General features: G+C 43.2%; 1 protein-coding gene across 1 annotated transcript in view; it reads left to right on the top strand.

Annotated features, from left to right (window-relative positions):
- trpn1 (transient receptor potential cation channel, subfamily N, member 1) overlaps positions 1-25,917 on the top strand; it is a 221,600-nt gene that overhangs the window by 169,042 nt on the left and 26,641 nt on the right. The window contains exons 24-26 of the mRNA XM_043687825.1: positions 8,234-8,431; positions 9,325-9,531; positions 11,047-12,418. Coding sequence (XP_043543760.1) covers positions 8,234-8,431; positions 9,325-9,531; positions 11,047-12,418 — 1,777 coding nt within the window. The remainder of the gene's footprint in view (positions 1-8,233; positions 8,432-9,324; positions 9,532-11,046; positions 12,419-25,917) is intronic.

Below are 25,917 nucleotides of genomic sequence, written 5' to 3'. Positions count from 1 at the left end.
AGAATGGGATACTGACATTGCATAATCAGCCATGATCATATTGAATAGGAATATGAGCCATAGGGAGAGGCTGAATAGGCTGGGGCTGTTTTCCCTGGAGCGTCAAAGGCTGAGGAGCATAGATAGGATAAATAGACAAAGTGGGGGAATCGAGAACTAGAGAGCGTAAGTTTAGGGTGAGAGGGGAAAGACATAAACGGGACCTAAGGGACAACTTTTTCACACAGAGGATGGTCCATGTATGGAATGAGCTGCCAGAGCAAGTGATAGAGGCTGGTACAATTACAGCATTTAAAATGGGTATGCATAGGTATATGAATAGGAAGGGTTTGGAGGGATATGGGCTGGGTGCTGGCAAATGGGACCAAATTAGGTTGGGATATCTGGTCAGCATGGACAGATTGGACCGAAGGGTCTGTGTCCGTGCTGTACATCTCTGTAACTCTATGAATGGTGGTGCAGGCTCAAAGTGCAAAATGGCCTACTTCTGCACCTATTTTTATGTTACTATATTTCTATGTAAAGACCCTCATTGCTGATGTGGAATGACTGATATTTTTAACTCATAGGACCTTAAAGCTATATGATACAATAGGATGCCATTCAGTTCATTGTGACTGAGCTGGTTAAAGAAAAGTCTTCCTGCTTGAACCCTCATTGCAACTCCTGGTCTGCAGCCTGCAGGTTTCAGCAATTTCAACAATTCAGGTGCTTTCCACTTGTTTTCAGATAGTGAGTTCCTAACACCCCATTACTCTCTGGATGATAACATTTCTCCTTATCTCCCTTCTGATTCTTCCACCAAGCACTTTAAAACACACTCCTTGCTCATTGACCCCAATGTCAAAAAGATCCTTCTCAGCCATTCTTAATAGGTCCTTCATCATTTTATCAATTAAAATCTTCACTCAGCCTCATATGTTCCAGAGGAAACAACCCCAAATGGTTCCATCTTGCCTGTTGGTTAATATTCTGCTTACTCATCCTTCTGTTATTGGAGACAAATCCTCCACATTAACCCTCAATGATTTGAACAACTTAATTTTGAAATTCAGTTTTTTTTTTCTCCTCTCTTTTGTTTTTCAAGTTCCTTTTTTAAAGTACACCCCTTTCTCTTTTAAGATCATGTCATCAGATGAGTACTTGTACTATGAACTGGAAGAGTTTAAAGTAATTTGCATTTGGAATATTGTGAGCAGTTTTGGGCACCATATCTAAGGAGAGATGTTCTGGCCTTGCAAGGCTAGAGAATGATTCCAAGGATGAAGATTTTGTCATGTACGGAGCAGTTCAGGACCCTGGCTCTGTGCTGGATGGATTTCGGAAGGATGAGGAGGGAATCTCATTGAAACATAGCATACTGAAAGATCTGGATAGACTGGACATGGCGAAGATATCTTCTGAAGTAGGAGAGACTAGGACCTGAGGGCTTGGCCTTAATGAAGGGACAGCCTTGTAGAACTGAGATAAGAAGGAATTTCTTCAGCTAGAGGGTGGTGAATCTGTCACATAGGGCTGTGGAGGCTGAGTCATTAAGTGTATTTAAGGCAGGAATAGATAGGTTCTTGATTAGTAAGGGGAAATTAAAGGTTACAGGGAGAAGTCAGGTCAGTAGGGTTGAGACCATATCATCTATGACCGAAAAACAGAGCAGACTTGATGGGCTGAATGGCCTAAATTTGCTCCCGTATCTTATAGTTAGGGCTAAAGGAAGCAATGTAAGATAAAGTCACGATAGTCTTGCTCTCCCATTAGAGTGGTTTTAACCTGAGGGTTACTACACCTCAAGTGAGGAGTAAGATTGAGAAGGAGAGTCCTTCGTGGTAACCTTAGCCAGTACAGGAATTGAACCCACACTGTTGGTATCTCTCTACATCACAAACCATCCATCTAGTCAACTGAGCTACCTGGTTCCTCTATGAAAGGATAGATAAACCCAGAATCTGGTTCCTTGAACCTCTTTAATACAGGAACCATGCAGAACGTTGACTTTTTTTCAAGAAGGGGTTAGATATGCTTCTTAGAACTAAAGGGATCCATGGCTGTGGGGAGATGGTGGGACCAGGGTACTGAGTTGGATGATCAACCATCATCACATTGAATGATGGAGCGGGCTCAAAGGGTTGAATGGCCTACTCCTGCTTCTGCCTTCCATGTTTCTAACCTGGGACAGGCAATAAAGGTTGGCGCAGCTAACTACTTCCATATATTCATGAGTGAATAAACAAAAATAGGGAATGGGAAGATAATCCGCGTGTGAAGGTGGAAGGGGTGGAATGATTCTCAACAAACACATTAGATGCAGGCTTTGTAAAATCTGTCAGCTGGCATTCCTCCAGCCTACCTACCCACCTCGATCTATCTGATTGATGCCCTGAGTGGCCAATTAGTTGCCACTTAAGGGCCTCATTCTTTTAGTTTTAACTGCACAAGCTGGAGTCAGGCAAGCAGGGAGGATAACTCCATTTCTAATCCCTGGGGTCCATCGATGGAAGCCTCCATGCCTGAAAATCATGCTCCTTCCTTTCACCTTTCCCTAAATCTCTTGAACCTGAATCTGCTGAAACCACCCCCTCCATATCACTCAGAGACTACAGAGTTGGAGACTAATCTGAATGGCAGGCACCTCTCAAAGGGTCCTGAGATGGGACATCTTGGGACAATTGACGTTGCTGCGGTTGGGTGCCTGGAAGCATCCTGAGTGGGTTTCTCCCCATTCATACTTCATCCAGAGATGGTGGAGGGAACCGCAGTGCCCTATTTAGTTTAACCCTTGACATCTGTCTTCACAAAAGAGGAGGGCAGTGCAGGTATTACAGTTAAAGAGGAGGCAATGGAATAACAACAGAAATATCAAGTTTATTAATGTCAGTTGTTGATCGAGGGTTGGATGGCGTTAGAGGGGGAAAGAATTATGTTTCATTTCAGAAATTCTCATTTACTTTTGCTTGAAAGAAAAACCTTTCTGTCTTTGAGAAGCTGTTGTTCTGCTTCCATTCAATTAGCTTAACATTATAGGGTCTTTCCAAGTTATGATTACAATTTCATTCACTTGAACATTCTCACACACATGCACATACAAATACGTCCCAGTACACACATAAACAATTCTCCGAATCTACGTTGGAATGAAACAGCTGACCACATTTTTTATTTGATTTATAGTTGCAATTAACATTAACTTGAAAATGTTCCAAATTTCTTAAAGGTCAGTTTCAAAACATAAGAGAGAGAGGTACAGCCCATTAACACTGCAAGTCTTCCTTGGCATTATGTGAATTAGTGTTCAGAGCAGAGTCCCTTGTTTCCTGTTATAGAGCAGGTTTTAGAATGCTACACGAGCATATATTCAGAATTTCATCCATTCATTAAACAATGGAAAATCATGCCGGACAGTCTGACTTACCCATTGGCTATTTCTGATATATGCTTCTGCAATATACAAATAACAATTTACAGTTCACCTTGTCACATTATTCACATTATATACAATTCATATTATTCACAGTGATGGAACCAGTGCTGCACAGATGACTCCTGTCCATAGTGGCATACATTGTCACAATGAGCAAGTATCTCTCAGAGTTGCAGTAGAATAGTCCCACAAACAGCCTTATCAGAGCACTGAGCATCTGGAGTGGGAGTGGAGAAAGACCAAACTTACCCCTTTTTAAAGTGCCATCACAGCAACAGCATAGCCTAACCATAGCAGGTGGCATGGTGGCACAGTGGTTAGCACTGCTGCCTCACAGTGCCAGAGACCTGGGTTCAATTCCTGCCTCAGGTAACTGTCTGTGTGGAGTTTGCACATTCTCCCCGTGTCTGTGCGGGTTTCCTCCGGGTGCTCTGGTTTCCTTCTAAAGAACGTGCAGGTTAGGTGAATTGGCCATGCTAAATTGCCCGTAGTGATAGGGGAATGAGTCTGGGTGGGTTGCTCTTTGGAGGGTCAGTGTGGACTTGTTGGGCCGAAGGGCATGTTTCCACACTGTAAGTAAGTAATCTAAAGCCAGCAATGAGTGGGTGGTAAGGCTAACCCTTTAAAGAATAAGCCACTCCAGGAGCTTAAAGGTTGTACATAGCAATGAAATAGGCTCCAAGGGCCAGCTGCTGGCTTTCCTGCTTTTACAGGGCTATTACTGTCACCTTGAGCAGTTTGGACAATGTGGTGTTCTCCATCACAGTTGAGAAAACTGCTAGTAGCTGCTGTTTTGCCAGAGAGCCAAGGTAGTGCGGGAAATCCAGTGCACTGCTATCTATTCCCAGCACCCTTGCCTTTTGCCAGTTCCAAAGAAAGAAAGATATCCAACAGTGGGAAAACTTGCAACAACTCACCATCACTTCACTGAGCTTTCTCTTGATCTCCTGTTTATTAAGTTAACCCTTTGAGTCAGCCAGTGGAGTCAGCCAGTGATTTGGCACCAACAGTATTTGTTCTTACTTGTGGTTAGCAGTCTCTGCTGAGGTTGATGTTTCAGGTTTCTTGAGGAAGTCTTTTGTCTGAGTGTATAGTCATAGAGTCATCCAGCATAGAAACAGGTCCTTCAGCCCACCAGCTCTATGCCAACCAGCAAACACTAAACTACACTAATCCCATTTACCTGCACTTTGTCCAAAGCCTACTGTGCCCGGGCATTTTAAGTGCTCACCCAGATGCTTCTTAAATGTTGCAATGGTATAGTCTCCATCATCCTCTCAGGCAGCACAATCCATATATATATATATATATATATATTATATATACCACAGACCTGCATTCCTGCAACTTTACCACCTAACCCAACTACCACTTCACCAACTTACCAACTCAAGAACCTACCCACCACATCCATCTACCTCCTGAAAAAAAATCTATCTCATATCTTCTCAAAACCACTTGCTCCTCACCTTAAACGTATGCCCTTTGGTCTCAGTCACGTCTGCTATGGGAAAGACATACCTCTCGTAATTTTGTGTACATCAATGAGATCCCTCCCCTCGGCCTCCTCTGCTCCAGGGGAAATAAACTCAGCCGATCCAGTCTCTCCTCATAACTGCGATATTTTATCCCAGACAGTATTCCTGGTGAATCTCCTCTGCACCCTCTCCAGTACAGTTCATTGCAAAACATAATCATTTCTCACAGTCCATCCAGCTTTGATGTCCACAGTTTGTCCAAAGCTTCAAGTAATGCTGTGGCTGCTGCGGTTGGATGTTATTGTTGGAAAAGGGCTTTGCACTCAGGGCTCCAATAAGGGATGCACTGCTCTCTAAAACTTTTAACAAATATTATTCTTTGCTGCAGCTATAAGCCAGGTCACAGTTTGTTTATATAGTTTGGTGTTTGGGAGAATAAAATGGATGCCTTTCTCCACAACAACTTCACATTGCTGCTAATTGTTGGCTGTGTGTTTAATTGAAGGGTTCATAGACATTGAGACCTCTCAGCTCAACAATCTTGATTGTTACTGGGGTGGTCTCTTCATGTTCTGTCCTTGGGATGGTAAAATAACTAATAACTACATTTATCATGTAAATTACCGTGGTACTTTAACATGGTGTGGCTTTTGGCATGTCAGAAATTTTGATCTTGTAACGACATAATCATCATTAGTGTCACGTGTATATTGTAACATGAGGAAATCAACGTTACTTGTTCTCAGAACATTGTCCACATCTTTACATTTGGTTCCAGAGAAATATTTAGTTGACAGATCCACACACCAGGGTCCAATCCTCAGAAAGATTGACCCTGAGAGAGTATGTTAGGATCACTTTGAGTTTTAGTTTTGCTCATTGATCACAGTACTCACAGGGAGTGCTCGCTTGGTGTTTTGATGATATTGGTTAGAGATTCGAGAGTTCAAGAATTCTCTTGACCATATGGGCCATGAAAAGGCTGACATGAGATTAGGTGTATGTGAGGATACACATGAGTGAATGGGCAGGTTAGTAGGGCAATTGAAGTAAATAGGTGGGTGGCTGAGGTGAAAGGTAGGTGAGGAGGTAGATGGATGAGGTGGTAGGTTCTTGAGTTGGTAAGTTGGTGAAGTGGTAGTTGGGTTAGGTGGTAAAGTTGCAGGAATGCAGGTCTGTAGGGCACTGGGTGGATGATGTAGCAGACTGGCAGATGGGTAGGTTGGCTACTGTTACAGATGAGTAGACTGGCAGGTGCATGGAAAGTAGGTAGGGGTGTGTGGGCAGATGGTATGGGCTTTGGTACCAAGTTGGTTTAGGAGGGATTTTCAGAATCACAGAGAGTCAGCCCAGATCAGGGGGTTAGTTAGGTGGAGGGGTTAGTTAGGACAGCAGGTAGTGAACAGAGTTAAGGTGGGATTGTGGGCCAGGTCTGTGTGTGGTTGTGGGGAGCCAGTTGTACAGTCATCTTAGGGCGGGGGGACCTGGACCTGGGGCTAGGTCTTTTTAAAACCATCAGATCTAGGAGCAGAATTAGGCTATTCAATCCAGCATTCTATCATGGCTGATATTTTTTTCAACCTCATTCTCCTGCCTTCTTCTTGTAACCCTTGATCCTCTTACTAATCAAGAACCTATTTCACTCTGTCTTGAATACACTCAATGACTTGGCCTCCACAACCTTCTGTAGCAATGAGTTCCACAGATTCACCACCATCTGGCTGAAGAAATCCTCCTCAGTTCAGTTCTAAAGATTATCTCTTCATTCTGAGGCTATACCCTCAGATCTATGTATTTCCTTGCAGCAGAAACATCATCTCCATATCCACAGTATTCTGGCCTCCCAATATTCTGAAAGTTTTAATGAGATCCCCCCCTCATCCTTCTAAACTCCATTGATTACAGACTCAGAGTCCTCAACCACTTCTCATATGACAAGACCTTCATTCCTGGGATCATTCTTGTGAACCTCCTCTGGACACCCCTCCTATGCCAACACAGCCTTCTTTAGGTACAGGGCCTAAAACTACTCACAAAATGTCAAGTGCAATCTGACCAGAGCCTTATACAGCCTCAGCAGTACATCCCTGCTCTTGTATTCTAGGCCTCTCAAAATGAATGCCAACATTACATTTGCCTTTCTAACTTCCAACTGAACCTGTCTGTTAACCTTAAAGAGAATCCTGAACTAGAACTCTTAAGTCTCTTTTGTGCTTCAGATTTCCGAAACCTTTCCCCATTTAGAAAATAGTCTGTCTGCCTATCCTTCCTACCAACGTGCATAACCTCATTTTTTTCCCACATTGTATTCCATCTGCCACTTCTTTGCCCATTCTCCTAACCTGTCCAAGTCCTTCTGCAGCCTCCTTGCCTCCTCAACACAATCTGTCCTTCTGCTTACCTTTGTGTCATCTGCAAACATAGCAACAATGTCCTCAGTTCCTTTGTCCACATCATTAATGTATAACGTGAATAGCTGTTGTCCCAACACTGATTTCTGCGCAACTCTACTAGCCACTAGCTGCCGGCCCGAGTAGGACCCCTTTAGCCCCACACTGTATTTTCTGCCGGTCAGCCAATCCTCTATCATGTAATTACTTTACCCCTAACACCACAGACTCTAATCGTATTTAGCAGCCTTCTGTGTAGCACCTTGTCAAAGGCCTTCTGGAAATCCAAATCGATCACATCCACTGGCTCTCCTTTATCTAGCATGCTCCATACCTCCTCAAAGAATTCTAACAGATTTTTTTTCTGTCTAATGTTCCCAGGACAATTAATCAGGTAACTATGTCGGAACCATCCAAAGTCTCTGGCTGCAGATCAGTCTCAGAGACTTTTTGCAAGAGACACAAGGAGCAGGGCACAGAAGTTCAAAGTTTTGGTAATTTCCGCAGTGGCCAATCGATCAGGAGTTTTGTTGGAACTCAGCGTGTATCTTGGGGAGTACAATGGGTCTCTACAGCTCCAGAGACCAGAACATCCCAGCCATTATCCCTTATATTTGTTCAAATATTCCTTCACTGTCCATGTGGTTAAAATATGAGATGGTCACTACTAGAAAAGGTTTGGCAAACATTTTCCCATTTAAATTGGGAGAAAACACAGAAGAGTTCATGCCGTCACCATGCCCTTACATACATGTAACTGCTATGGTGATGTGTTTTAACAGGTGGGGCATGTGTTCCGGAACAAGTTGACGTTATAACAAATATATTTCCACCAGCATGTTGACCATCTCTATTTTTATTGTAGTACTGTGTGGGCTACACAGTGTTGGTCAAGCATTTGAGCAGGAGACCATATGAGTAAGGTAGTGACCGGCTGCATCTCGTTCCAGGGTTCCACGCCCCTCCACCTCGCAGCGCAGAATGGCCACACTGCAGTCATCGGGCTCCTCTTGAGTAAGTCCACCACCCAATTGCACCTCAAAGACAAAAGAGGACGCACCTGCCTGCACCTGGCAACAGCTAATGGTCACATCGAGATGGCACGAGCTCTGCTTGGCCAAGGGGCAGAGATTAACATCACAGATAAGGTGCGTGATGAGAACCAAGACACTCTGGACCCCAACACTTTGGATCTTCCTTGCCTCTATTTACTGCCTATATTTGAACAGGAGTTTTGGTTCACACTGACTTCAAAATCAGTCAGACTGCAAAACAGACAACAAATTCATTCTCACCTGATGTTTATACAGATGAAATTCAATATTCTCCTATTTTCCTATAACCCCCCGTGCTCTCTGGCATGAACAAACTCCAATGTATGATGTTCTAGTCTAATTGTACATTATGCTGCTCATTACGCGTTCTGAGAAGACTGGAACTTTTCTTTGTTTTGTCTCTGAGCAGTAAGAGAATTTAATTGAAGAGTTATGTTTTCACAGTGTGTATGTGTGCTTTTACAGGATCCTAATTTCTCATTGCAATTCTCCACTAAACACCGGGCAGCATGGTGGCACGGTGGTTAGCACTGCTACCTCACAGTGTCCAGAAACCCAGGTTTGACTCCAGCCTTGGCTGACTGCCTGTGTGGAGTTTGCACCTTCTCTCTGTGTCTGCATGGGTTTCTTGTGGGTGCTCCAGTTTCCTCCCACAGTCCAAAGATGATGTGCAGGATGGGAGGATTGGCTGTGCTAAATGCAGGGTTACAGGAATTAGGTAGGTCTGGGTGGGATGCCCTTCGGAGGGTCAGTGCAAACTCAATTGGCTGAATGGCCTCTATCGGCACTATGGGCTTTTGAAAATTCAATTCTATTCTAATTCAATTCAAATATTGACTGTGATAAAGAGAACCATCCTCAGTGAGTAAAGTCAGAGGGTGTGTCAGGCCATCTCCCATTGTGCAGCTCATAACAAGTATGGAGAGAGATAGATTGAGTTAGAAAGAATTTTAAATTTAATTGAGTATTTCCACTCCTTTGTTTAGAATGGCTGGACCCCACTGCATTTTGCAGCCAAGTCTGGTTACCTGGATACGGTGCAATTTCTGGTGGAAAGTGGAGCTTCTCCCAAGCTGGAATGTAAGGAAGGAAAGACTGCCCTACAGTATGCGGCAGCTGACCACCACCAAGAGGTGGTGAGCTTTTTAATCCGAAAGAATAATATCACCCTTAAGCTAACAGAGGATCGCAAGGTAAGCAGTTGAAATGCAGAACTGTGGGAGTGCAACTCGTCTGCTGTATCAGCCTTCAGAGATGCTGGTTACACTTTGCAACACATTCAGCATAAGAAATAGTTCGTAGAATCATTGCATATTACAGCACTCGAGGAAGTCAATCTACCCATCATGTCTTTATTGAAAGAGCTATCTAATTTGTCCAAAGCCTTTTCCTCACATCATGCAGAGAAGTTCCCTTAAAGTATTCACCTGGTGCTCTAGTGAAAGTTGCTATTGAACCTGCTTCAGGAGTGTATGCAGACCATAATAACTCTCTATAGTTTTTCTCCCTTGCTCCTTCTGTTTCTATCTTGTCTTGAATACTTGTGTCCATCAGCAACATTTAAAGGAACTCATTTGTTCACGTTTGCAGAGACTGACTACAAGGTGGCACGGTGGCACAGTGGTTAGCACTGCTACCTCACAGAGCCAGCAACCTGGGTTCAATTCCCACCTCAGGTGACTGACTATATGGAGTTTGCACATTCTCCCCGTGTCTGTGTGGGTTTACTCCGGGTGCTCCGGTTTCCTCCCCATAGTCCAAAAATGTGCAGGTTAGGTGAATTGGCCATGCTAAATTGCCCATAGTGTTAGATGAAGGGGTAAATGTAGGGGAATGGGTCTGGGTGGGTTGCACTTCGGCGGGTCGGTGGGCCAAAGGGCCTGTTTCCACACTGTAAGTAATCTATTCTAAGGCATGGTAGCTCAGTGGTTAGCACTGCTGCCTCACAGCACCAGGGGCCTGGGTTCAATTCTAGCCTCTGGCAACTATCTGTGTGGAGTTTGTACATTCTCCTTGTGTCTGCATGGGTTTCCTCCCACAATCCAAAGATGTGCACCTCAGGTGAGGTGGCCATGCTAAATTGTCTGTAGTGTTAGGCGCATTAAGCAGGGGTAAATATAGGGTTGGTGTGGACTTGTTGGGCTGAAAGGCCTGTTTCCATGCTGTAGGGAATCTAATCTAATCAAGGTCACCCCATAAAACTTTGAAGACGTTTAAAGGATATTACTGAGAAGGTCAATTCAATGTAAAAGGGAAACAACCTTTTTATTACTGTATGACAAGACAGTGCTGTTTGGCATTCTATCAATGAATCATACAATTCTAACACAGGATTCAGGACAAAAACCTTTATATCCAGAGAGTGGTTAGCACGTGTGACACACTACTACAAGGAGTGGAGGGAGGGCCTTTTGATTCATTTAAGAGGAAGCTGGATAAGCACATGACGAAGAGAGGATTAAAATGGTGTTAGATGAAGAAGGATGGTTTGATTCTGTGTAAAATTATGAGAGGCTGCCAATCTGCCATGATACATTTAACAATATGTGCCAAACTACAACTTGTCCCATTGTGTAAACGACCTCAAGACTAAAATGCTATACTGTTGCAAGATTCATTATCGGTATGCTTCAGTTCCCTAGGTACTCTGTAGTGGATTGCCCATCAGAATAACCCAGCACAATTGTTGTGTGTGATTTCTTTTACAGTTCATCTTTGACCTCATGGTTTGCGGAAAGCTCAACAGGAACAAGGTCATTGAGGAGTTTGTCTTGAACTCAGCTGCCCCCATGGACACTGCCATCAAGCTGTCCCGTGCTTTTGGCATCACCGCTTTGAAGGAAAAGGAGAGATCCATGGAGCTTTTGGAAGCAGCCAAGTACTGTGAAAACATGGCGGCCGAGCTGCTCACTGTGGCGTCTGGTTGTCGGAGTGCCGGATACTTGCTCCGTGCCGTAGACCATCGTGGCACCACAATGCTGGACTCGTTGATAGAATGTGAACAGAAGGATGTGGTGGCTCACCCAGCGGTTCAGAAATACCTGACCGATGTCTGGTACGGGAACTTGAAGTGGGCGCACTGGAAGATAGTCCTTTTGTTCTTTGTCTTCCTCATTTGCCCCCCGATCTGGCTGATGTTCTCCCTTCCATTGAAGCACCAGTTCAACAGGATCCCAATTATGAAGTTCATGAGCCATTTGGTTTCTCACATTTTCCTCCTGGTGTTATTTATATTAACCATTGTCTACCCCCCACTTAGCCCAACGTATGAAGGGCGGACGCTTCCAGGCTGGAATGAGTGGCTCCTATTGGCTTGGCTTTCAGGAATGCTGGTCTCGGAACTGACACACCCTGGCGAGAGGGCAGGACTGGCATGGATACGGGTTTTCATCCTGGCATTTTCCGCTATTGCCGTCTTCTGCCACCTGCTTGCGTTGGCTTTCCGGGACCACGACCGGCTGCATTGCTTCTTTGCCCGAAACATTTTCCTCGCGGTGGCCATGACACTTTGCTTTGTGCAGTTTTTGGAGTTCCTGACATTCCACCACCTCTTTGGCCCCTGGGCTGTCATCATCCGAGACCTGATGAAGGACCTTGCCAGGTTCGCAGTAATTCTGGCCCTATTCCATGTAGCCTTCACCATGCAACTTTCAGCAGTTTACCAGCCTGTATATCCTGCTCTGCTGGGCAGTCCATCTGCCAGAAATGGTACAGATTCAGGAGGCAATTCTTACGATGTCCAAGACCCTTTGGATATTACTGTCCTACTATTTTTTGCTCTGTTCGGTATGGTGGATCCAGACACTTTACCTCCATTACATCGGACACCTACTTTCACCCAATTCATTGTCAGATTTGTGTTTGGAATGTACCTTGTCATGACCCTGATTGTCCTCATTAACTTGCTAATTGCTATGATGAGTGACACCTACCAGCGGATCCAGGCGCAGTCAGACACCGAGTGGAAGTTTGGGAGGGCCATGTTGATCCGTGACATGATCAGGAAATCAGGAACTCCTTCTCCATTCAACTTGTGCACCAATCTTTTCTATTACATCAAAATGCTGTGCAAACACAGGGGTAAGTCCAATGAATGGAATAACGAGTGGTCCTATCTGTATCAGCAAGGGTTCCGGCACCAGATCACTGGCCTGAGATAGAGAGAGGGAGCATAGACCAGGGTTCCTGCCCTTGATCATACCCACTGCCTTGGGAGTATTGACCACATCCAAATCATTAGATTCGAGACATTGCCTCGATTGATACAAGTTCTGATGTCTCATGGTATAACAAGCTCTTTTTTTGTGTGTTCTTCTAGTTCCTCCTGGAACTCTCAGTCTCCTTCTTCTTGTTCTTCATTAGTCCCCAGGACAAACAGTCTTTCGGTCCCCAGGTTACACTCAGCCCTGTATTGACAGTTCCTCTCTGTGTTGCTACCGTTTCATATTAGGCTTTTCAGGAAATGCTAGGCCCCATACCCGTGCACAAGCCCCAACTCCTTTCTCCCAGCCTGAGCCCCAAGCCTGATGCATAATTCCACCTCAAATCCTACCAAAGTCCTAGTTGCTGTTGCTCAATTCTGTTCTTTTATTCCTCAATTTTTATCTCTTCAGTTCCATTTCAATTCTCTTAACTTCTGAGTCCAACACGTCTGCACAAGTTCTTATGTCCCCGCATATGAGCCTCAATCCCAGTCACATCCTCATCTGCACGCTCCCCCACAATTACACAAAATTCCTCCCCACGCATGCCCTCCTGCCCTCCCAAATCAAGCCCCAGCCTATCTCCACCATCACAACCCAGGTGCCAGTCTTCTGCCCATGCCCCTATTTCCGTCTCTCTTGCTGTCTTTCTGAGTCCCTGTATTCACACAGCCCCCACCCCAATAAATGCAGCAATGCCCAGAATATCTCTCTTCCTTCCCTAGCTTCTGTAATAGTCCCAATCATTAGAACTTTGTAGATAGCTGCAGGCCTGAGAGATTCCTGATAACCCTGGGAGGGGCTGGGCACTGGTTGGGTGAATGAGGACAGCCCAGGGCCATTGAATTGACCCAGGACAGGAATTCTCTGTGTTTCCCAAGCTGGATAAATGCAGTGAACTTTGTTAGTGCCCAGAGATCAGGGAGGAGCCAATGTAATGATTTTCTCCAAGGGCATGAAGACTATGGATTCTTCTCATGTAACACTTTGATTTATGTTACTGCATCACGTTCCTTGTAACAAATATTTCCTGTTTATGTGAATCATACAGAACAGTAGTTGTGTTTGTGGTAGAGTGATCAGAATGAATTTCTTCTGCCTTGGACAAAGAATACATTTGAATATATTGTTATACATTATCAGAACAAATTTGAAAAGATATAGCTAAAAAAAATAACATTTTGGATATTTTATAGAGACTCCCTTAGTAATTAATATTGTAAACCTGAAGCAATCAAGAAAAAAAAGTGAAGTCCACCTTGCTGTTGAGAGTTGGAAAGGATGCCAAGAGTCGTAATTCTAACCTTCAGGTGAAATGGTCTGTTTGACTGTTCTCTTACCTATTTAACATTTTCACCTTCCTTATCCCAGGCCAAACTGGCTGCTGAGGCTCTTTGCCCATGTTTAGTAATAAAACCTCACCTATAGGTTCACTAAAGTAGGCATACCTCCTACAGGCAGAGTCAGTTACATACCAACTGTCCAGACTACAATGTCAAATACATAGAACATCGAACATTACAGCGCAGAACAAGCCCTTCAGCCCTCGATGTTGCGCCAATCTGTGAACTATTCTCAGCTCGTCCCCCTACACTATCGCATCATCATTTTTTTTTCTGGTAAATCAAGTGATGTAGGATAATTCATTCACTCAGCTTTGAAATGACCCAGTTGAATGACAAAATCTTCTAGCAGCACCATGTCATGTACGGTATTGGACCACTTCAGACTAATTTATAAATCAGGCCTGTTGAATCTTTTCACACTGGAGAGGACCACATTTTGATTTTTCAAACACAGGCAAATGGGACTAGTTTAGTTTGGGAAACTTGGTCGACATGGACGTATTGGGCCGACCGGTCTGTTTCTGAGCTGTATAACTCTATAAATCTATAAATTATCCTCATTATTCCCAAACAAGTGACCAAATAACAACATTGACTCTGTTTCTCAGTCCACAGATGCTGCCAGAGCAGTTCAGTTTCTGTCTTTATTTCAGATCTCTAGTTTCCACTGTATTTTGCTTAGAAAGAAAATTGTATTTGTATGGACCATTACTGCTCACTAGATTTCTCAAAGTGCTTTCCAGACAATGAAGTGATTTTGAGTTTGAGTCATTGGTGTGATATAGAAAATGTGACAGCTCATGTGCATATAGTATATCTCCGCAAGTGGCAATCTGACAAAAGGCCACATCATCTCTTGTTTTGCACGATTGATTGGGGATAAATAGTGTCACAGCAACCAGGGCTGCTGTTCTTCACAATAAAAAGATAAGAGCTTTCTGTGGCTGTACAAAGGGCATATGGGACATTTCAGCTGACAGACAGTACCCTCCAAAATGGCAGTACCTCTCGGTTAGCACAGAAACCTAAGCTTTGATTTTTTAAAGTCCAAAAGTGGGAGTTGAATCCACACTTTTCTGCCTGAAAGACTGTCACACTGAGTCATGTCTGACGTCAAACCTGGATAGAGATTTCGGTCACATCTGATGTTACTGTTATGTAAATAAGTAAGTTTACAAACTTTATGAGAAGTTAAGTTGCAGAGTCTAATTAGTGAAGCTATTTACCTGCTTAAATTTATTTCCTACTCTTGGATGAGATGTTCAATTAATTATCTTTTATCAAAAAATTGTTAAATGTAACTCTTAGTTTATAGTTATTCTCCACACAAACTTAATTTAAACTACATATACTTGAGAATGGGTGAATGACATGATTGGATGATGATTTAACATATGGTTTGCAGTTTTCTTTATGTAGGTTCACTGGAGAAAAGAGATAATTGTTTGATAAATCACAATTTATTTTATTGCTACAAAGGGAAAGGAAAGCCATGGGAAATAGAATCTGTGTTTTGTGATGTTGATTGAGAGATAAATATTGTCCAGACAACCAGGGTTCTTCCTCCTCTAAGTGGAGTCATGCAATCTTTTACATTCTCCTGAAAGGACAGATGGATCTTCATTTAATGTCATAACTAAAAGATGACATCTCCAATTCGTCACTGCTCCATCAATGGGTGGAGATATTTCAGCCTGAATTTTACTGCTTAGGTTCAGAAGTTCAGACTTGAACCCACCACTTTCTATCTTCAGAACAGGAGGAAGTCATTGAACTTCAGATTGAACACAAACAAACCTTTGCCCCAAATAGAATATGTTCCAATTCCTTGTGTATTGATCAAATAGATTGATGCCATTGCAGTGGGAGAATTAATAGGATAGGCAGACGGTGTGTTGATCCAAATTAGCCAATACACTCCTCGAATGTGCAATTGAGAAGTTTAAACATCAGAATCCTCAATGGCAGCAAAAATAGAAATTGCTGGAAAAGCTCAGCAAGTCTGGTAACATCTGAGGAAATTCTGAGGAAGGGCCACGCAACCTGAAATATAAACTGTAATTTGTATTAACTGTGCAGAAATAGAATGCAGAGTCTGTCAGGAAGGATCCACGGTTGATAGGGCAAAGGAATGGGTTAAAGTATATCTGTTTCAATGCAAGAAGTATCAGGAATAAGAATGATTAACTTAGAGCCTGGATCAGTACTTGGAATTATGATGTTGTGGCCATAACAGAGACATGGATTTCACGGGGCACTATGGTTGCTGGATGTTCCAGGGTTTAGATCTTTTAAAAAGAACAGGAAGGGGGAATAAAAGAGGAGGGAGAGTAGCATTGTTAATTAGAGAGTGCATCACAGCTGCAGAAAAGGAGGTTGTTGAGGAGAGTTTGTTTACTGAGTCAGTAACAGGAAAGGAGCAGTCACTTTATTGGGTATTTTCTATAGACTCTTCAATAGCAGCAGAGAGATGGAAGAATAAATTGGACAGCAGATCTTGGAAAGGTGCAGATGTAACAGAGTTGTTGTTATGGGTGACTTCAACTTCCCCAATATTGATTGGAACCTCCTTAATGCAGATGGTCTAAATGAAGCTGATTTTGTCAGCTGTAACCAGGAAAGATTCCGATTCAATATGTAGATAGGCCGACCACGGGATGGCCATATTTGATTTGGTACTAAACAATGAGCAAGATCAGGTGTCAGATCTCTCGGTGGGAGAGCACATCGGTGACAGTGACCACAACTGCCTTATTTTTAGCATAGCCACGGAGAGAGATAGGAACAGATCGTGTGGGAAGGTATTTAATTGGGGGAGGGGAAAATATACTGCTATTAGACAGGGTTTAGATCAGAGTGGTGCTGGAAAAGCACAGCAGGTCAGGCAGCATCTGAGGAGTTTCCAGCATCTACAGTCCTCACTTTTGCCTTGCTATTAGACAGGAGCTGGGGAGGATAAATTGGGAACAATTGTTCTCCAGGAAATGCACAACAGAAATATGGAGGCTGTTTAATGAGCATTTGTTGCAAGTATTGGATAACTTTGTCCCACTGAGACAATGGTAAAATCAAGGAGCCTTGGATGACAGGAGAAGAGGAGCTTCTCATCAAGAGGAAGAAGGAAGTTTACTTAATATTCAGGAAGAAAGGATCTGGCACAGTTTTAAAGGATTACAGGGTAGCTAGGAAATCACTCAAAAATGGACTGAGGAGAGCGAGGAGGCGGCACAATAAAGCCTTGGTGGGAAGATTAGGGAAAACCCAAAGGCAATCTATGCTTACGTGAGGAATGAGAGAATGATCAGAGAGAGGGTAGAGCCAATCAGGCATAGTGGAGGGAACTTGTGCCTGGAGTCTGAAGAGGTAGGGGAGACCCTAAATGAATTTTTTCCTTCAGTATTCACAAGCAAGAGGGACCTTGTTGATAGTAAGAAGACCATGGACCAGATTAATAGGCTTGAACAAATTGATATTAAGAAAGTGAATGTGCTGGAAATTCTGGGAAGCACCAAGATAAATAAGTCCCGAGGGCTGGACCAGATATATCCAAGGTTACTACAGGAAGCAAGGAATGAGATTACTGCACCTATGGTGATGATCTTTGCATCCTCACTCTCCACGGGAGTAGTACCAGATGATTGGAGGGAGACGAATGTTGTGCCTCTGTTCAAGAAAGGGAATAGAAAAATCCCTAGGAATTACAGACCAGTCAGTCTTGCATCCCGTGGAAGGGTTCTGAGCGATAAGATTTATGACTCTTTGGAAAAAGATTGCTTGATTAAAGATAGTCAGCATGGCTTTGTGAGGGGTAAGACATACCTTGGAAGCCTAATTGAGTTCTTTGAGGACGTGGCGACGCAATTGATGAAGGTCGAGCAGTGGATGTGGAGTATATAAATTTCAGTAAAGCATTTGATAAGGTTCACCCCTGTATTCTTATTCAGAAAGTTAGGAGGTATGGGGATATAGGGAAATCTGGCTGTCTGGATATATAATTGGCTGGCTAAAAGAAGACAGCAAGTGGTGGTGAATGGAAAGTATTCTGCCTGGAGGTCAGTGACCATTGGTGTCCTGCAGGGATCTGTTCTTAGGCCTCTGCTCTTTGCAGTTTTTATAAATGACTTGGATGAAGAAGTGGAAGGGTGAGTTAGTAGCTTTGCCAATGATACAAAGGTCATTGGTGTTGTAGATAGTGTTGAGGGCTGTTGCAGGCCACAATGAGACATCGACAGGTTGCACAGCTGAGGCTGCAAAGTGGCAGATGGAGTTCAACCTGGATAAATGTGACGTGATTTTGGAAGTTTGAATTTGAATGCTGAATACAGCATTAAAGACAGAATTCATGGCAGTGTGGAGGAACAGAGGGATCTTGGGGTTCACGTACATAGATTCCTCAAAGTTACCAGCTAAGTTGATAGGGTTGCTAAGAAGGCTTATGTTGTTTTGACTTTCATTAACGGGGGATTGGGTTTAAGAGCCGCGAGGTTTTGCTGCGGCTCTATAAACCCTGGTTAGACTACACTTGGAATATTGTGTCCAGTTCAGATCGCCTTATTATAGGAAGGATGTAGATGCTTTAGAGAGGCTGCAGAAGAGATTTACCAGGATGTTGCCTGGATTAGAGGACTTGTCATATGAAGAGAGAAGAAGGAAGAGAGGTGACTTGATAGAGGTGTACAAGGTGCAGAGAGGCAGAGATAAAGCAGATAGCATAGACTTTTCCCTAGGGCAGAAGTGGCTGTCCCAAGGGGTTAAGATGATTGGAGGAAGGTATCGGAGAGATGTCAGAGATAGTTTCTTTTTGCAGAGAGTAGTGGGTGCATGAAATGCACTGCCAACTGTGGTAATAGAGTCAGAGACATTAGGGACATTTAAGTGACTGCTGGACTAGCACATGGGCGGCAGTAAATTGAAGTGTGTGTAGGTTAGGTTGATTTTAGATTAAGATAAATGTTCGGCACAACATCATGGGCCACAGTACAGTTCTGTGCTGTTCTATGTTCTCTCCACAGATACTGCCAGGCCTGCTGAGCTTTTCCAGCAATTTCTACTTTTGTTTCTGACTTAAGGCATCTGCAGTTATTTTGGTTTAGGTTTAGAATCCCCAGTGGTCCAGATTCAGTGGTAAGTCTTTTTAATTAATTAATTCATGGAGCATAGGGTATCACTAGCGAGGCTAACATTTATTATCTGTTCATCATTGTCTAGAGGGCAGTTAAGAGTCAAATGTATTGCAGTGGGTCTGGAGTCATATGTAGACTAGACCAAGTAAGGATATCAGATTCCTTTTCTAAAGGGTATCAGTGAACCAGATGGGTTTTTCCAACAATTGGTATTGTTTGCATCATCTTCACTTATGTCTTGTCATTTTTAAAAGATTGAGTTCAAATTTCACCCTCTCTCATTTCCTCAGAACATTAGAGCCTGGTGTTTCTGGATTACAAAGCCAGTGACTTAACCACTGTCCCATCACCTTCCCTGAGTATTGTGTCAATAGGCTGGCAACTAAAAAGAACTTCAAAATATTACAGTAAACTATAATGAAACATTAAGGATCTTTCACTCCTGAATGACAATAATACATTAACCAATGTCTCCTCAATCTATCAAATTTGTCAATTTTTGTTTGATTTCAATTTTTTTTGTAATTGATTAGCAAATTTTTTTAACTTTACAAACATATAAAATTATTGAAAAATATAATCAATAACAAATATCAGTATAATAAAAAGAAAAAAACACAAGTTACAATGCAATTACTGTCGACTAACTACTTACCTACCCTATAATACAAAACAAACCCTAACACTGTGCAAAGCAACACCAAAAAAAGAAAGAAAAACAAAAAAAACAAAAAACAACACAAAATACAGAACAGCTATGCTTGGCGCAAAGCTCCCAAACAAAGGAACGGGAGCATTGTACATATTGTACATATAACTCAGGAGACCCCCTCCAGGGCCCAGAGCTTGACAAACCTAACCATCCTGATTAAACAAACAGCTAGTTTAGATAACTGACAAATCTACATCCAAATAACTCATGTAGGGCTGCTATGTCTTATAAAAGTGGTCTGTTGTGTCATGCACCATGTTTGTAAAAACGTCCAAGGGAATGTGCTCCATAATTATTTTCTGCCATCCCAGCAACTCTGGCGGGTTCTCAGACACCCAATTCATCAGAATATTCTTCCATGCACAGTATGCAAGAATATTAAGTAGTTTCTTCCCATACCTGTCTAAAGATGGTAAATTCAGTAGACCTAAGAGGAGAGATATCAGGTCTACTTTGACTTCAGTCCTCAATATCCTCCCTATCTCTCCCACCATAGCGCTGCAATAAACACAGAGCCTGTGGCATGACCAGAAGCAATGGGTAAGAGAACTTAAACTTATTTTACATTTGAGACACACTGAAGATGCCCCTTTTTTTAACTTCGCCAGACGGTCTGGTGCAAGATGAGCCCTGTGCAGAATTTTTAACTGCGTAGCGTATGTCCTATTACAGATTGAGATCTTTTGAGTATTGTCCCATATGTTCGCCCATGTTTCAGAAGAGATCTCCACTCCTAGCTCTTGCTCCCAGACCTCAAATAACCAGTTAATATCCTGCTAAGCCCTGCCACCCAGCAGGCGATAGAGGGCACTAACCGAAAGGGTGCTTGTGGAACGTAGCAACAACCTCTCTGTATTGGGTTTATAGGGCTTAGTGAGAAGCGTAGTCTTCTTCTGGATGAAATCCCTAACTTGAAAAAAACGGAAAAGATCTCTGCTGGGCAACCCGTATTTGAGGCTCAGTTGCTCAAAAGACATCATAATCACAGACCAAGGACAGCAGGGAACTCAATTGATATCTCCTGATGTCTGGGAAATCAATTCCTCCCCCTCCATGAGGCAACTGCGATTTAGTAAATTTGATGAGGGGCCGCCCACAATGCCAGACAAAGGAACCAAACCACCCCATAAGCTTCCGCAGCGTTGACCTGGGAAACATTATAGGGAGCATACGCATGGGATAAAGCAAACGAGGAAGAACATTCATCTTAATGAGAGATATTCGGCCCAGCCATGAAATTGGAAGAGCCTCTGGAGATCTCGCCTAATATTGTCAAGCAAGTCGGCAAAGTTAGTCCAAAATAACAGATCAAACTTGGGGGTAATAAAAATGCCAAGGTATCACAACCTTGCCCGTGACCACTTAAAAGGAAACTTAGGACCACATTCAACTTCTGGCACATCATTAAGGTTCCCCAAAGGCGTACCCTCCGATTTTGCAAAGTTAATCCTATATCCTGAAATAACCCCAAATGAATTAACACATTGTATCAAGTGGGGTACGGAGGTCATCAGGTTCGATAAAAACATCATCCGCATACAGTGTAATCTTGTGTGCTCTCGATCCCATTTCCGGAGCGATTATGTGGACTGATGTTTCTGATGAATGGCCTCTGCCAGCGGCTCTATCACCAACATTAACAACAACGATGAGAGGGGGCAGCCTTGCCAACTACCCCTACCAATCCTAAAATTCCCAGACTTCACCCCGTTGGTGATGATCGCAGCCAGAGGGTGGCGATTTGAAACCTCCACCCACCTGGCAAAGACTCCACCTAACCTAAACTGTTCTAAGACATAAAAAGATACGTCCATTCCACCCAGTCAAATGCTTTCTCTGCATCTAAGGAAATCACCAACCCCTGAATCGATCATTGCTGACAAACATGGACCATATTCTGCAACCTTCTAATATTATTAGAGGACCTACAGCCCCTTATAAAGCCTGCCTGTTCCTCTTTAATAATGTGGGCCAACACCCTTTCCAATCTCAGCGCCAGGATCTTGGACAGAATCTTGAAGTCTGAATTTAATAGAGAGATGGGCCTGTATGAGACACAATCCTCAGGAACCTTCCCCTTCTTAAGAATTAAAAAAAATTAGCTTCTCTCAAAGATGGTGGTAGGCATTCATGCATATAGGAGTGATTGTACATCTCCAACATCGGCCCTGACAGAATCCCTATAAACTCCTTATAAAACTCACCCGGGAGACCATCAGGGCCAGGCGCATTCCCACTCTGAAGTTGCTTAGCTGCCTCCTGTATTTCCTGAACTGTCAAGGGGGCATTAAGGAGAGAGGCCTGTTCCAAGGTTACCCCTGGGAGGTCCAAGTTTTTAAAATGGTCTCCATTTTAGCCCTCCTGTCCTCGCAACCTTCAGACCGATAGAATTCAGAGTAAAAGCTCCAAAAAGCCTCATTAATCTTTTTAGAATCGTATGTAAGGACCCTGGCGCAGTAATGGATTGGGGAGCACACGTTTTCCTAGTGAGGTACGCTAAATACTTCCCTGGCCTATCCCCATATTCGAACAGCCTTAGTCTAGCAAAAGCAAGTTCTTTCTTTGTGTTTTGTGTCAGTATTGAATTCAAGGCAGCCCGGAGGGCCGTGATCCGCTGTAGCTTAGTCACCGAAAGCCATGCAAAATGTGCTGCCTCGGCGGCTTTCAACCACGTCTCAAGTAGACGCTGCTGTTCCTCTTTCTGTCATTTTTGGCTAGCCGAATAGGAAATAGCTAATCCCCTAGCAAAGGCCTTAGCAGTCTCCCACAGCATAGACGGACTACTAGCCATTCCTGAGTTGATAGTCAAGAATGTCTGAAACTGCTTCAAAAAGTATTCCACAAATTTGGAATCCTTAAGGAGAAAAGGGTCCAAATGCCAGTGCCGCAAACGTAGCCCTTCACTCTTGGCCTTAACCTCCAAATATACTGCTGCGTGATCAGAAATATCTATATTCCCAATTTTACAACCCATAATCGCATCCAGAAGGGCCAATGGAGCCAGAAAGAGGTCAATCCTCGTGTGACATTTATGTGGGTTTGAAAAAAAGGTGAAATCCCTGCTGGTAGGGTGAAGACATCTCCAAATATCCACCAGCCCCAACTCCCCGCATAAGTCAACCACCTGCTTGGCCTGCGAAGAAATAGTTGGGGGCTCACAAGGCATCCTGTCCACTGTCGGATCCAAAAGACAATTAAAATTCCCCCCTATAATAATGTAATGTGCCGCTTAGTCACCGAAAGCCATGCAAAAGGTGCTGCCTCGGCGGCTTTCAACCACGTCTCAAGTAGACGCTGCTGTTCCTCTTTCTGTCATTTTTGGCTAGCCGAATAGGAAATAGCTAATCCCCTAGCAAAGGCCTTAGCAGTCTCCCACAGCATAGACGGACTACTAGCCATTCCTGAGTTGATAGTCAAGAATGTCTGAAACTGCTTCAAAAAGTATTCCACAAATTTGGAATCCTTAAGGAGAAAAGGGTCCAAATGCCAGTGCCGCAAACGTAGCCCTTCACTCTTGCCCTTAACCTCCAAATATACTGCTGCGTGATCAGAAATATCTATATTCCCAATTTTACAACCCATAATCAAATCCAGAAGGGCCAATGGAGCCAGAAAGAGGTCAATCCTCATGTGACATTTATATGGGTTTGAAAAAAAGGTGAAATCCCTGCTGGTAGGATGAAGACATCTCCAAATATCCACCAGCCCCAACTCCCCGCATAAGTCAACCACCTGCTTGGCCTGCGAAGAAATAGTTGGAGGCCCACAAGGCATCCTGTCCACTGTCGGATCCAAAAGACAATTAAAATTCCTTCCCCCTCACTATAATAATGTGCTGTGTTCCAAAAGCACTCAACTTAGAGAAAGCACTAATCAAAAATTTGAGGGGATGCACTGGAGGACATAGACATTTAAAATGCCATATTCCTCCCCATGTATCAGGGCTTTACATATCACAAACCGTCCCTGCTCATCTTTCACCTGCTCTAATAATGTGAACAGAAGATTTTTCTGGATAAGTACCCCACTCTCCTACATTTAGTAGTAAACAATTAAAAGAATACCCGGTCATAACCCCCCTGTTGTAATTTCAGGTGTTCCCCATCATCAAGATGGGTTTCCTGCAACAAAGCAATATCAACCCTTTCCCTCTTAAGGCTAGAAAGTACTTTTTTCCTTTTAACAGGCGAATGATTTCCCTTACTGTTCCAGGTGCGCCATTTAATAAGACACTTAGCCATATCCCCTTTCAGAGACCCTTGAACCCCTCGGAGGGAGAACCCTGCTTACAAAGCGCCGAGCACAAGTAAATAAAGACTCATAGAGTCGAAGAACTATATATACAAAAACTACTCTATCATAACTATAAACAACTATTATTACCAAAAAACTACAAAGAAAACCAACTATAAAACCTTGAATGGAAGACTTTTCCCCTTGCCCATAGGGGGCACTCATCCTACCCATCCCCTCCTTCACAGCTCCTTCAAATCCAGACTATGCCCCAGCCTTAGGCCAGAAAAAAAACAAGGAGATGATCCTTCAATCAACAGAAAAAAGACAAAGTCAGGATGAGCACCCCACCCATCCCTGTCACCCCTACTTGTGACTAAAGGAGAAACAGAACAAACAAAAATAAAGGGGGAGAGACAAGAAAGAACATCCACAAAATTTCCCATCAGAAAATCCAGTTATTGAAAAAAAGGAACAACTTATTCCAAGGTCTTTTCCCCCCTTTCCAAAAAGGAAATTATTAGGAAGAAAGAAATGAATAAAAAAAGGAAGGGAAAACATGGGGAAAGATAGAAAAGAGAACAAACATTAACTATATTCTTCAGGCCAATCCGTCTATTTTAAAGTGTTTACAAAGTTTTAGCTTTATCCGCTGAGTCAAATGTATAAACTGAGTCCTCGTGGCTGAAACGGAGCACTGTGGGGTATCTCATGGAGTACTGGATGCCCAGGTTCCTCAGCCTCCTTTTAACTTCATTGAAGGACTTCCTCTTTCACATTACAGCTGCTGAGAAATCCTGGAAAAACATTATTTTTGACCCCTTGTACAGCAGTGCCTGTGGATCTTTTCTCAGGGATCTGAAGCTTGTATGACTTTTTGCTTGACCTGATACGAGTGGAGGTGCACTAGGACCAAGAAAAGAAAGATTAACCGGGGAGGGATTAGACAATCTTGGCTGACAAAGGAAGTCAGGAAATGATTAAAGAAAAAGAGAGATCCTATAAAGTGGCTAAGAACAGTGGGAAATCAGAAGATTGGGAAGGATACAAAAGCAAACAAAGGATAACAAAGAGTGTAATAAGAAATGAGAGGATCAAATATGAAGGTAGGCTAGCCAGTAATATTAGAAATAATAGTAAAAGTTTCTTTCAGTACATAAGAAACAAGCGACAGGCAAAAGTAGACATTGGGCCACTTCAAACTGATGCAGGAAGCCTAGTGATGGGAGATAAGGAAATAGCAGGAGAACTTAACAAGTACTTTGCATAAGTTTTCACAGTGGAAGACATGAGTAATATCCCAAAAATTAAAGGGTGTCACGGGGCTGAGTTGAGTATGGTTGCCATTACGAAAGAGACAGTGCTAGAAAAGTTAAAAAGTCTTAAAATTGATAAATCTCCTGGCCCCGATGGGATACACCCTAGAGTTCTGAGAGAGGTGGCTGAGGAAATAGCAGAGGCATTGGTCGAGATCTTTCAAGAGTCACTGGAGTCAGGAAAGGTCCCGGATGATTGGAAGATGGCCGTTGTAACCCCCTTGTTCAAGAAAGAATCAAGGCAAAAGATGGAAAATTATAGGCCAATCAGCTTAACCTCGGTGGTTGGTAAAATTCTAGAATCCATCATTAAGGATGAGGTTTCTAAATTCTTGGAAGAGCAGAGTCTGATTAGAAAAAGTCAACATGGATTTAGTAAAGGGAGGTCATGCCTGACAAACCTGTTGGAATTTTTTGAAGAGGTAACAAGTAGGGTAGATCAGGGAAACCCAGTGGATGTGGTCTATCTAGACTTTCAAAAGGCCTTTGAAAAGGTGCCACACGGGAGGCTGCTGAGCAAGGTGAGGGCCCATGGTGTTCGAGGTGAGCTGCTGGGATGGACTGAGGATTGGCTGTCTAACAGAAGGCAGAGAGTTGGGATAAAAGGTTCTTTTCCAGAATGGCAGCCGGTGACGAGCGGTGCCCCG

Source organism: Chiloscyllium plagiosum, chromosome 4 (assembly GCF_004010195.1).
Source record: "Chiloscyllium plagiosum isolate BGI_BamShark_2017 chromosome 4, ASM401019v2, whole genome shotgun sequence".
Lineage (NCBI taxonomy): Eukaryota > Metazoa > Chordata > Chondrichthyes > Orectolobiformes > Hemiscylliidae > Chiloscyllium > Chiloscyllium plagiosum.
The sequence above is the reverse complement of the archived record's forward strand: the minus strand, read 5'-3'. Positions and strand labels throughout refer to the sequence as shown.